General features: G+C 51.0%; 4 protein-coding genes across 4 annotated transcripts; 1 reads left to right on the top strand and 3 right to left on the bottom strand.

Moving 5' to 3' along the window:
- Positions 1-15: 15 nt before the first annotated feature.
- Positions 16-1,569, bottom strand: BGW36DRAFT_334744 (pectin lyase-like protein; the record flags this gene model as incomplete). The annotated part of the gene is made up of 1 exon (XM_046212915.1): positions 16-1,569. One exon carries the CDS (start codon positions 1,567-1,569, stop codon positions 16-18), a length of 1,554 nt encoding a protein of 517 aa, XP_046076788.1.
- Positions 1,570-2,249: 680 nt separating this feature from the next.
- BGW36DRAFT_288681 (ATP sulfurylase) lies at positions 2,250-4,373 on the bottom strand (the record flags this gene model as incomplete). Its single annotated transcript, XM_046210601.1, has 5 exons — positions 2,250-3,445; positions 3,492-3,637; positions 3,695-3,877; positions 4,052-4,079; positions 4,205-4,373. The coding sequence occupies 5 exons, from the start codon at positions 4,371-4,373 to the stop codon at positions 2,250-2,252; spliced, it is 1,722 nt and encodes a 573-aa protein (XP_046076787.1).
- A 1,386-nt stretch (positions 4,374-5,759) lies between these two features.
- On the bottom strand, positions 5,760-6,759 carry BGW36DRAFT_394015 (putative 3'-phosphoadenosine-5'-phosphosulfate reductase Met16; the record flags this gene model as incomplete). The annotated part of the gene is made up of 2 exons (XM_046217875.1): positions 5,760-6,505; positions 6,594-6,759. 2 exons carry the CDS (start codon positions 6,757-6,759, stop codon positions 5,760-5,762), a joined length of 912 nt encoding a protein of 303 aa, XP_046076786.1.
- A 1,024-nt stretch (positions 6,760-7,783) lies between these two features.
- On the top strand, positions 7,784-9,308 carry BGW36DRAFT_287627 (phosphoserine phosphatase; the record flags this gene model as incomplete). Its single annotated transcript, XM_046210520.1, has 3 exons — positions 7,784-8,614; positions 8,662-8,919; positions 8,985-9,308. 3 exons carry the CDS (start codon positions 7,784-7,786, stop codon positions 9,306-9,308), a joined length of 1,413 nt encoding a protein of 470 aa, XP_046076785.1.
- Positions 9,309-12,565: the final 3,257 nt, after the last annotated feature.

The following is a 12,565-nucleotide window of genomic DNA, read 5'->3' as shown; positions in this document are numbered from 1 at the left end:
AAAATCTCCAAACAGTTACGAATTAACTATCTTAACGCCTTCCGAATAACTAACATTAAACAACTTCATCTCCTCAAACGTCGTCGCCGGGGTCTTATTCTGAAACATGTACACATCACCAATCGTCACGCCACTCACCATCGACGACTGATTAAAGCCCTGCAAAAACGCATTCCTTGAACCCTGCTGCCTCGCCCTTATATTCCTAATCGTCAAATCCTTCAAAGGCCCAACACCCTCGCCCGCATTATCCACATAAATCGCCATCCAAGACGCCATCCCGCCTGGCGAACCCGACAACCTCTCAATATCAATATCCTCAAAGGTAATATTACTCGCCACCTCCGAGCCAAACTTATGATGAATCCCAATCCCCACGCCAGCTTTATACGCCACGCTGTTCCGAAACGTCACATTATCCTGTACCTCCCACACGCCTTCCCCGATCTTGTACGAATAGCACAGTGTCCACGCCAAACAGTCGTCGAACAGCACATCCCGCAACTCCCGCGGCGCGTACGGATACGGCACCGTCGTGTGCACTTTATACGGCCAGGTCTTGGCCGAAAAGCTATCGTCGTTGGCAATCGCGATAGCCCGGCGCACCGTCACGCGCGTCGACTCAACAACATCAATCCCGTCGTCCTGCGTGACGTCCTGCCGGTCTAGAATCTTGATGTTCGTAATCAGCGCGTCCGTGACCTGGATCGGCGTGACGGCCCAGAACGAGCTGTCGCGCACGAGAACCCCGTCACAGGTGAAATTCGTTGTGCCGACGGGCACCAGCAGGTCGGCCATGAACTTTGCCTTTCGCGTGTTATACCCATTCCCGTCGATTGTGCCCCGGCCGTACACCTTGATGTTGGTCGAGTTGATTTCCGTCTGGATCCACCACGTCCCGTTGTACAGGTCCGGCTTGTTGTAGAGCGTTGTGTAGTCCTTTGGGTCCCCCGAGAAGCGCAGCACCGCGCCGCCCGCGAGGTATAGTGAGGTGTGGTTGCGGAGGAGCAGGTTGCCGATTGTATATAGGCCCGCTGGCACGTAGACGATGCTGCCGGGGTTCCCTGCCGCCGCGTCCATGGCGGCTTGGATGCCCTTTGTCACGGACTTTCCGGTGTCGTCTGCATTGTAGTCGCGCACATTATACACATTCGCACCAGAGCTAGCCGGCACGTCGAGCTCGCTCGGATCAAGCAGCACGACAAACTCCTTTTCGTCATTGATCTTCACAATTAAATAATGCGCCTTCGTGAGCGAGAAGACGAGCTCATTGCCCTCCGTCTTCGCAGAAATAGGGAGTCGTTCCGGCGAAATGGAGTAGGACGTGATGCTATCTCCGCTCGTCAGTGCAATGCGAAATTCCGTGGCGTAGCCCTCGTCCATGGAGAGCTGCACGTAGTCGTAGCCATCGTAGCTGACAGTGTACGCGTATGTGCCGTTTACTTTGAGCGAGAAGTGTGCGGATTTGGAGTAGATGGAGGGGCGAGGGTAGCTGATGAAGGCAGCGTCGACGTGGATGCATGAGAGGAGGAGCGCCAGGAGGGCGAGGAGCTGGTGGTGGAGGAGCATTTCATCTACACTTCTTTTCTCCCTTTACACTACTTTTGGATTTTGGAGTTGGGTGATGACATTGAGTGCAATTTATATTCGTAAGATTCAATTGATATAGCCCCCATGTCAGCTCAGCTCAGATAATAGCTGGGGCCGCCAAGCATGAGCTTCGATGTTGAGGACGAAGTTGAAAGGTTGTATACAGAGTACATCAATAACTCAATTAACTTTGAAATTTATATGCGAGTTCACAATACTGATTCCGCTCAACAATATACACTCGTTTTATTATCTATCGATCAATTGACAGCCAAACTACGGAATATTGAATATAGAAACGTTTGGTATCGCCAAGAACTATTCCTGATGTAGCAGCCCATCCATCCCGCATATCCCGCAGGCGATCATTAGTGCTGAGGGATAAGGTTATTGCGTTGACAGTGTAAATATAGCAGCAGAATCAGCTAGGCGGATCTGGGCTAGGTCTAGAAGTAATTAGATGTGTAGAAATTAAGTGCAAGGATAACACGTATTATCAATAAACAAAAGAAAAACTATCTAGGAAACGCCCTCTATATTTGTATTTTCCAGGCACCAAGCCTGCCCAAAACTAACTACCAGAACAGAACAGAACATCGATGTACCAGGTCGCGGTACGGGCGGTGGTATCATATGTACACAATGCTAAGAAACGTAGATTATGAACGGTCGAGGAAGCCCTGGCTCTCGAGGATCAGGACGATCTCGTGAACGATGCTGCGCACGCTCTGCTTCTGTACGTCGACAACAAGGTCGGCGTTGCGTGGCGCCTCGTACGGGTCGTCAACACCTGTGAAGCCCTTGATTTCGCCGCGACGAGCGCTGGCGTAGACGCCCCTCTTGTCGGTGGCTTCGCAATATTCGAGCGGCGTGGCCACGTGCACGAGGAAGAAGCTGCCGACTTGCGAGATGGTTTCGCGGGCGACCTGGCGTGATTCCTCGTAGGGTGCGATCGGGGCGGCGATGACGGCGGCGCCAGCCTTGGTCAGTTCGGCTGCGACGAAGGCGATGCGCTGGATGTTCCTGTGGCGGTCTTCACGGCTGAAACCCAGTTCGGAGGATAGTTCGTGACGGACAGTATCGCCGAGGAGCAGGGAGACAGAGCGGCCACCTTGCTGGTTCAGCGTGACCTGAAGCGCGCGGGCAATGGCATCCTTGCCGGAGTTTTGGTAACCAGTCAGGAAGACCGTGAAGCCTTGGGAGGCGCGGGGCGGGTTGGATTCGCGCAAGACGCGGATGACTTCAGGGTAGGAAAACCACTCTGGGATATGGGCGCCGCTGCGGAGGCGCTTTCGAAGCTCGGTACCGGAGATGTCGAGGGTCTTCGTGCCAGCAGGGACTTCGTCGACGGGTTTGTACTCGTCGGTGTCGGGGAGGTAGGTGACCTGTTGGAATTCGACGACCTCGATGCCGAGTTCGTCTCTGTACTTCTCGACGGCGTGCTGGGCGTCGTAGGGGCCGTAGAATTCAACGCCCTTGGAGTTCTTGCCGGGGCCGGCGTGGTCGCGGCCGACGATGAAGTGGGTGGCTCCGTGATTCTTGCGGATGATTGCGTGCCAGATGGCCTCGCGAGGACCGCCCATGCGCATAGCCAGAGGCAGCAGACCGAGGACGGCCATGCCGTTAGGGTAGCGGGGGAGCAAGGCCTGGTAGACGCGGACTCGGGTGAAGTGGTCGATATCACCAGGCTTCGTGAGACCGACGACGGGGTGGATGAGCACGTTCGCTTGGCGGGCGCGAGCAGCGCGCACAGTCAGCTCACGATGAGCTCTGTGCATGGGGTTTCTCGTCTGGAAAGCAACAACGCGGGTCCAGCCGAGCTTGTCGAAGTGAGTGCGCAATTCGGCGGGGGTGACTATGCAGATTAGTTGGTTGGTCATGGAATTGACAGTGCAACTCACATCGCAGAGCAACATAATCGTAGTGGTTGAGCTTGTTGACAGCCTCGACCTTTCCTCCAATGTAGAACTCCTGGACTTGGGTGTTTAGGTATTTAATGGCGGGGTGTTCCTCATCACCGCCGAAGACGAGCTGTGCTTCTTTGGTCCTGGCACACAACAAATCAGCAGGAGAATATCAAGTGAATAAAAAACCCTGAACTCACTTATCCGGGCGATAGACATCGTCAATTGTCAGAATAGCAAGATTGCGGTCGTCGCGGAAATCACGCAGAGTCACACGAGCACCAGGCTTCAACCCCAGCTGCTGGACACTTTCGCTGGAGACATCGAGAGTAATGGGCATGGTGAAAAGATTGCCATCGGCGAGACGAGAGTCGGCGACGACGCTGTGGAACAAGAGTTAGCTACAAATCCAATTTTAATATTGAGGTTGCTTTAGGTCCTCTCCCGCGTATCGGCGCAGCTCCGAGGGCGGAGTGCAGCCCCTCCACGGTACAGAATGCGCAAGATAGTGCAAGAATGGTGCAAGAATGCTGGAAGTGGTGTGAGAGCGAACGTACCCGTCGTAATCCTTCTGGTTCATGAAGCCTGTAAAATAAATCAGTAGCTGGTAGATAAATTTCGATTGAGTACGGTATAGTCTCGAATGATGGTAGTCGCATTCGAATAAATAGAATGAATGAAGGAATGCAACTAAGAGAATGGGTACACACCCTCCAAAGGACTGAAGCCTCCGTTCATAATCAGCTCCAGATCGCACAATTGGCGCTCGGTCAGGACGATGGCAGGCAGGGTGCCAGCCTCTGCCTCCAACTGATCATGGCGCGGGGCATCGCGAGCGACCAAGTCCTTGAGGACACCGCCATGGGGTTTGTTGGCCATGATGATAATATTGGGAGTGAAACAAGAACTTTCTGATGGCAGGAATGGGGAGGAGAAAAAGAAGGAGAAGACAGGTGTACAAGTCAGAAGCTGGCAAGAAAAAAGTCGAGCGGGGGAGAATCGGAGAAGGACTCAGTGCATGTATTACAGTACAGTATTAATACTGAGGAAGGTGCTCTCCACGGGCCACGGAAGTAAGCACCACAACGTCAGCACCTGTATTATATAATACCATCGTCCAATTAACTACGTCCGTTCCATATATATACTAGATTATCTCTCAGGACCAGAAGTCTGCTACTACAACCACAGCGGTACGACCGCCAACGACGATCGCGACACCGACATCCGGGCCCTCTTGGCACTCGTCCGACCGCACTGCTTTGATGAGGATTGCCGTCCGCGTGGGATCGTTACGTGTTACTTCTGTTGATAGACGGCTAAGCAGCGACCGTGCTCGTTCTTGATCATGTTTGCGAGCAGCGTTCACGACGCTCAGTGGGGGCAGCGCCGCGCGTTCGGGCTTGGCGTGACGAGTTATTATATATTCGACCGTTATTATCATATTCAAGTGTACGCCATCAACCTGTACAAGTAATAGGGGCTCGGTTCTTCTGGCTGTTCTCCATGAAACATGCGCTGCTGATCCCTGGGACCTTCCGAAATGTCCAGCTCAGCGTTATCTTCCTGTGTCGAGTCGAGAGCATACGTAGCATCGAGGATAACAGCGATCAGCGCCGCGTGGCCCTGGTAATCAGAGATAAAACACAGACCCGCCGATCATGGTTACATGGGCGTAAGCAGAGGCATTATCCTGATATTCAACAATTTGATTATTAATCCAGGGAATCACATCATCTCAACATTGCAGCAACATAGATGATTAAAGTATGAAGCGTATGTGTAGTTGAGCCTCTACAGCCTTGACAGCCCTAAGCGGAGCTAGCAATACAATCCGATTACAGCCGGGGCGTCTGTAATCACGCAATTGCTTCAGCGGCGGTTCTGATTGCTGCGTTTTGTTGAAGGGTTCAGGTTTTGACTGCTCCACTCGTCCGATCGCGGCGCTGATAGGACAGGCGCTGATCACGACATTGCTTTGACGGCTTGCGTGATTCTTTTCTGTTCCTGGCTCTGCGGAATATTAATACTTTAAGCTATTTAACACTGGCATGTTGCGTGGGGGATTTGCGGCTAGTGCTTAGATCTGAGATGTGCAGTGTGCTACTCTGGTGACTGGTATGAATTTAGAAAGACTTTTATGGCCTATTCTATCTCTCTAAATACACGACGCCGGCTTGACATGTACTCATATAATATAATCAACGCTCAAACGCCAGTAATGCTCTAATTAAACAAACATAAACATCAATCGTGCCTGTGCAGCTAGGTTTGCTGCACCTGGGCATTCTGTAGTGCCTGCACCAGGGCTTCTTCCTGCCGCTTGCGCTCCATCTCCATCAGGAACTGCGCGTACTTGGAGCGCGGGTTGTGGATGCCACACTCGGTCTTGTTCTGGCCTTGCCAACGGCCCGACCGCTCGTCTTCGTTCTCCTTGACCGGCTTGGTCGAGTGATAGTCGCCTACACTCTTATAGCCGCGGTCCAGCAGCCCGTTGTATGGCACGTCGTTCTCTTTGATATATTGCCGCACATTCTCAAACGTCCAGTTGGCCAGCGGGTTGATCTTGATGAGGCCCGCGTCGTCAATCTCAATCACGTCGAGCTCGCCTCGCTTGCCACCCTGGCTGCGCCGACGGCCGGTCAGGACGGCATCGACCTTGAGTTCCCGGTACGCACGCTGGGCAGGCTCGACCTTGGCCACCCAGTCGTACCGCTCATCATCGGTCTCCCACAGTCGAGCACCGTATTTGGCGGCAAATGCTTCTTCAGAATCCACCCCGGCGGGCTTGTATGAGTGGATGTTGATGTGAGGGTACTTTTGGCGGACGCGGTCCACGAGGGAGAGCGTCTCTTTGAAGTGGTGCAGGGTGTCGAAGAAGATGATATCAACCACCTGCGGGCGAGGGACGTTGAGTTTGGACAGCATGTCAGTGATGACCAGGCCGGTTAAGCCAAAGGCTGTGGTCTGGTAGAGATTGGGGAGCGTGGTGATGCACCATCGCAAGACATCTGCATACTGTTAGCACGACAGCACAATCACAACCCCGCCCCCGCTATCGCCAAAGAGTATAGAGGAATCCTATAGAGAAAGACTAACCCTGAGGCTCGAGGAACTGCAATTGTCGGTTGAGAAACTGCAGATGAGGCTTTGTGAAGATGACCTCAGGCAGGCTGGCCTCGCTGGATGAGGCACTAGCATAGCCAGACTCGTTGTCGGCAACCTCGACGTCGAGGGGGTAGTGGGATTGTACCTTGACAGGCATTGTGGGGTGGAAATGTATGGGCAGAAGAGCCAGTTGAACCAACAGAGGCAAAGAAACGGTATTCTTCTGGTCGTCGTCTTATTTGCTTTTTCTATCAGTGGCTTGGGCTGTTCAAGGACGACCTGACGAGGAGGCAGGGAGATATATCGCAGCAGGCGATTACGTTGAAGTGATCTGCTTTGAAATCACTCCCTGCCAGCTCGGTGACTCCATTTTGGCCTCGTTCCTCGCCATGTTTGGCTGCTGCGAAAATGCCCATGTTGCCTGATTAGGAAATGCGAGCACGCCATAGCAGGTCGAACGGCCACCGCCTGCCGCTTTGGGCATGGCTGCTGAAAGAATGCAAAATCACGCCATTCTTGCGCTTGTGGCGTTGTGGGCTGCCGTAGAGGAGCAAACAGTGCAAACATGCATACTGTCGTGTCTAGCCTGTTCCTTGCAGGACTAGGAAGATTATTATTAATATGGATCTTGACTATCAGCAGAGTAAGCATGCACCTCTATCAATTATCAATTGCCGTCTGGACACGGTTGGCACCTACGCTCGTGCTGACTCTGATCCGATCCTGCCTGACGTCATCGTCGATCGCCTGCGATGCTCAGGACATGCCCTTGCATCTACCCCAGAGAGGAACTCCTGGAGAATGCAATAGCTCTAGCCTGTGTATGCGGTAACACAAGCATCATCAATGGATGTGATGTTAAGAGGCCAACACTGAGTATAGAGTAGAGATGGGGTGGATAGAGGAGTGGAGAGGTTGAAACAGCGGGGAAGATGACGTCCCTTTTTTGCTTCCTGATTTAGTGGCCAATCACACCGGCCGTCCCCTCCATCACGTGGTCAATCCCTGCGTGACCGATGCAGGCTGCCTCTACTCGCTGACGACCTCGACAGACATCGTCTCCTGGCAGGCCTACAGAAGCTGGCATTTACCTGATGGCTACTGAGTGCTGAACGACGCTTTCTACCCATCTCCTCTCCAACTCGATACCGTCGACCCTGCCCAAATTCTCAATTGTCAACATGGCGGCAACCACTCGCTCCGAACGACCAGTCCTCCGCCACAGCTCCCTGTCGGGCGGCTCCTTCATCCAAGACCACCAGCAGTACAAGCCTACGCCCCCCATCACCCAGAATATCACCGACGTGCTGCTCGCGGCGGGCGACACCGACAACAATGACCTCAGCAGCAAAACCCCGCTCCACTTCAACGCGAACCCTATCAGCGCAGACCCTGAGAAGGTGACCGAGAGCGGCATCGTGCACAGCATCTTCCCCAGGTCCCCCAATCCGCTTCCTGCAGGAACCCCGAAACTCGTCGCCACCATCTTCTACAAGTCCGCCCCTCCTCACTACTCAGATGCCACCAGCCTAGCGGTCGACGGCCGATTACCCTCTCCGACCATCCCCATGGGTTCTGCGCCGACCATGGATATGGAGAAGCTTCCACGGGAACCCCCAGCCCCAGAGCCCGAGCAACTGGATCACCTGTATGGTCCATTCGTGTCGCAATTATGCCTGACTCATTTCCTGCAAATCGTGGAAAGCCTGCATACGCCGTACCAGCGGATGAACACATCGCATCGGTGTCTGGATCAAGAAGAGCAACCCCGCGTGGTGGAAGTCACCATTTCACCGCTACCCAACCCGGATTATTTGTCATTTGATGACCTGCGCAAGCATGAGAGCATCTGGCGGTTTGAGAGGGAATGGAATGTCGAGGTCGTGCTGCAAAAACAGAGTGTTTTCAGGCAATACAAGCGCCTGGCTATTTTTGATATGGATAGTACGCTGATTCAGAATGAGACAATTGACGAAATCGCCAAGTTTGTTGGTGTTGAGAAAGAAGTCTCGGTGTGTATATATACACCTGTATTGCAGACGGCAGCTAATAATATTAGGAAATCACTGCACGTGCCATGAATGGCGAGCTCGACTTCACCGCGTCTTTGAAAGCTCGTGTCAGTTTATTGAAGGGTGTCCCTGCGGATGTATGGGACAAACTCAAAACCATTGTCACCATCTCTCCGGGAGCCCGAGAATTATGCAGGTCATTAAAAGTCTTGGGCTACAAGATGGCCGTCCTCAGCGGCGGCTTCCAACCTCTCGCCGAGTGGCTTGCAGGCGAGCTTGGCATTGACTATGCATTTGCCAACCATGTACGTTATATATATATATATATCTATCTCTCTCTCTCGTTATCTATGGTATTGACGAATCGCAGCTCGAAGTGGACGAAAAAACACAAACCCTAACCGGAAACCTAGTCCCATCCTTCCCCATCATCGACGCGGCCCAGAAACGCTCGCTTCTCCGGACTATCGCAGCCAAAAACAACATCCCCATCAAGCAAACAATCGCCATTGGTGATGGCGCCAATGATCTGCCCATGTTACACGAAGCCGGTCTCGGAGTGGCATGGTGCGCGAAGAGTAAAGTGCAGTTAGAGGCGCCGACGCGGTTGAATGGGGAGAGTCTGACAGATATTCTGTACCTCCTCGGGCTCGGCGATGAAGAGATCAAAGAATTGGATTCAGTGGCGATTTGATACTTGTACACGTTCAATTAATCAATGTATCCGTTCTAGATTCCAGAGGTGACAGGGCAGTACACGTAGCCGATTTGCTGGAAGCACCATAGACAGACCATTTCCTAAATCGTTCTATCTACCATTCATACTCCACCTCATGACCATATACATGCCGCGGCATGCCCGATATAATGACAGAAATGACCTCTCCACCTAAAGCCGCTCCCCCTTTTATATCCCATAGTCTAGACTCTACACGCAAGCAATCAATCCGACCCACCAGTTCGATATCAAACAATGAACCCACCCACATCTCCACACACACCACCATCGTCACCGTAGCTTACCCGATGCGGTGTATACACACCGTCCTACCCACTCCAGGCCGGTGCCCTATTAGCAACCGCCAACCCATCAACACGAGTCCAGATAACCACGTGCAAACGCCCGTTCATATCAGAGAATTTCCCACTTCCCTCTGCTTTTCTCTTCTTTCCTCTATATCCTCGACTTACTACGTAGATAGGAGCTCTTGTACTGTATGTGTCCCGTCGATCAGAGGCTGGGATGATCTCATGATTATCGCAGGCATGAAGATATATGCACTATAAGAGTCAGCGCTGACGTATATAGATGTGCTTGCAACGATGATTACTGACTTGACTCTGCGGAGGGGTAATTTTGATCCTGCCACTACCAAACCTGCCTGCTTGTATGGGTTTGATGCGTAAGATGGTCAGCTGCAAGGTATCGAAACAGGCGATGATGTTTCAATCAAACCACCTGGTTATCATAACCCTTCTTCTCGTCAACACCTAGAAAATTCTCTCGTTGCAAAGACAGTTCGACTCTCCCTTTATCCTGAACCGCTCTGAATATCCGTTTCATATGGCATCTGGAATCGAAAAAATCAAGGCAGGGTTGGTCGAATTAAGTTGGCCGGGTAAGTCTATCAGCGCGTTTTACTTGCTGGAAAATCTTGAACTTTCATCAGTAAGTATTCATTAATAGATGCGGCAGGAAGCCCCCTCTATGTGCATCGTATAAGCTTCTAAGGCTGATATTGTATAGATATGCCTCCAGTATGATTACTGGCTCGTAGAGGGTGGTAATATGCTGTCCAAGCCCACGACGAACTCTGTCTGGGCATGTCATTTTCAACTACCACCACCTCATTCCTCTGCTGCTTAAGGGGGCAGTTAAGTTCTTAGTTAGGAACATTTTTCCCCGATGTGAGAGGTTCGTGTACCTAGTCTCTGGATTCTGCTATTGACCCTAGAGATGATAGTCTCCAAGTGAATAGTCTACGGCCTCTTGCTAGCTAGCAACCTAGGCAAGTCCAAAGGAACCGGCTTAAGGTGTATGTGGTTTTCGATAGTATGGAAAAGATGCAAACAGGCTCTCCGGCATTTCTATGGAGAAAGAGCTCTACAGAAGAGACCTGAGGACCCATGAGGCCAAGTTCGCTCATTGGCGTTCTCAGCTGCCGATAGTTTCTCATCATAATAAGGGATACTAAGTTTTGGGACATCGCCGCAGTTATGATTGATACCTCCGGCTTCCTCTGCTGCTTAAGGAACCAATGACGTCGTCATCGACAAATATCTCCGCTCTAAACTGCATTCTGAACAATCACTAGGTTGAGAATGACTTTCGAGGTCTCCTAGAAGAGAAAAGACCGGGGGCAAAGGAGAAGGATAATGGGATTTTCACAAGCTTCATAGCGGTGCCTTCGAAAATGCTCCTGTGCATGGGCATGTCTTTTTTAACCATCGTACAGCAACCAAGGCCACCCAATCTCTCTGTGCTTAAGGGTAGATTCAGAGTTCTCGTGGATAGTTTTCCCCGCTCTGAAATGTTCTACTGTATCAAGATCAGAAGGTCTCAAAATCAGACTTCATTTCGCCGAGATATCACCACGATCCACGCTGATGTTTTGTCGAGCCTGTGGAACCCGCAGCTCGGCACTCAAAGCTTCGCATTACGGACGGATGCTCGAGAAAAGTTTTCGCTTAAAATACAACATGCAGTGAGATTTACTCAGACGAACTGCTAAATCTGTGCCCGGCCATTTTATACGATGACATCGTCAATTACTTCCTACCTTTTGGGGGAAATTTTCGACCAGGACAGGCCTCGGAGAAGATCAAGGAACTAGAGACTCTACTGTCATTTACACCAGACTGCTTAGGGGATGTCATTGACGCCAGTAAGGAATGGTTCTGCGCTAGGGGCCCCGTATGCTGCCTGCTTCATTGCCTGCTGGGTGAGATTCCTGCCCGGTTTAGATTGATTGAGACTGATCGCAGTACTAGGGCAAATAGCACTTTATATGCAGGATTACGGTATGACGTACGGTTTAGTAACAGAGACAAAGGAGCATCATCCGTATTTGTTGCAAGAGATCTATCGATTCTTCGTTTTCGAAGGAATTTCCGAGATCAGAAAGTCGATTTGCCGGCAAAAATTACTATTGAGAAATGGGAGCAGGAGAACGATCAGAATCATAGAGTTCATCAAGTAATTATCTATAGAGATAGCGCCCAGACACAGTTTCGCCACCTTCGATCACCCATATAACCACTACTAATGGTTATACTTGAATCTTATATTCAAGGATCAGCCTTTCCCAGTGCCTGTCACTACATGCGCCCCATCGTCAATTTCCGTTGGCTAAAGGGCTACTACACGGTACGACATAAGCTCTTGGTCGACCAGATCTGGTTGAATATTCTCGGCCTGTACTTTGGAGTACGAGATGATTTTGGAGTGGAAGAGAACCATACGTACAACCCTCTAAACTCCACGAAGGCAAATGTTGCTGTGACAAACCTTCGCAGATCTCGGCGATCAGGTCAGAGCCTCCTGCAAGATGCTCTGCATTAGATCACACGGAATGGCTATTATCTATATCTCAAAGCTATCGACGGGAAACTCCAAATAAGGACATTCGTTCACTACATGAACTGCGACATCGTCTTTCAAATCGGACGCATCAATACTATCCAATGGTGCACCGGCTCTGACCAAACCAGGCATAGATTTACTCCTCTTCACTATAACCTCAATTTCATATATTAGAACTAAGCTAAAAATAGAGAATGCTGTAAAGAATTAAACAATGGAATCAAAATTGTCTAAGATTTACATCTTCGCCTTCAGTGAAATTCAGGACATAAAGAGATTCTCTCTAGGTTTGCTTGACGAGACGAGTAGGCAAAAACGAAGCTTTTATTCCCAGTTGTTTCATACGGTAGAAACCATTTCTACTAATC

Source organism: Talaromyces proteolyticus, assembly GCF_021365285.1.
Source record: "Talaromyces proteolyticus strain PMI_201 chromosome Unknown BGW36scaffold_2, whole genome shotgun sequence".
Lineage (NCBI taxonomy): Eukaryota > Fungi > Ascomycota > Eurotiomycetes > Eurotiales > Trichocomaceae > Talaromyces > Talaromyces proteolyticus.
The sequence above is the reverse complement of the archived record's forward strand: the minus strand, read 5'-3'. Positions and strand labels throughout refer to the sequence as shown.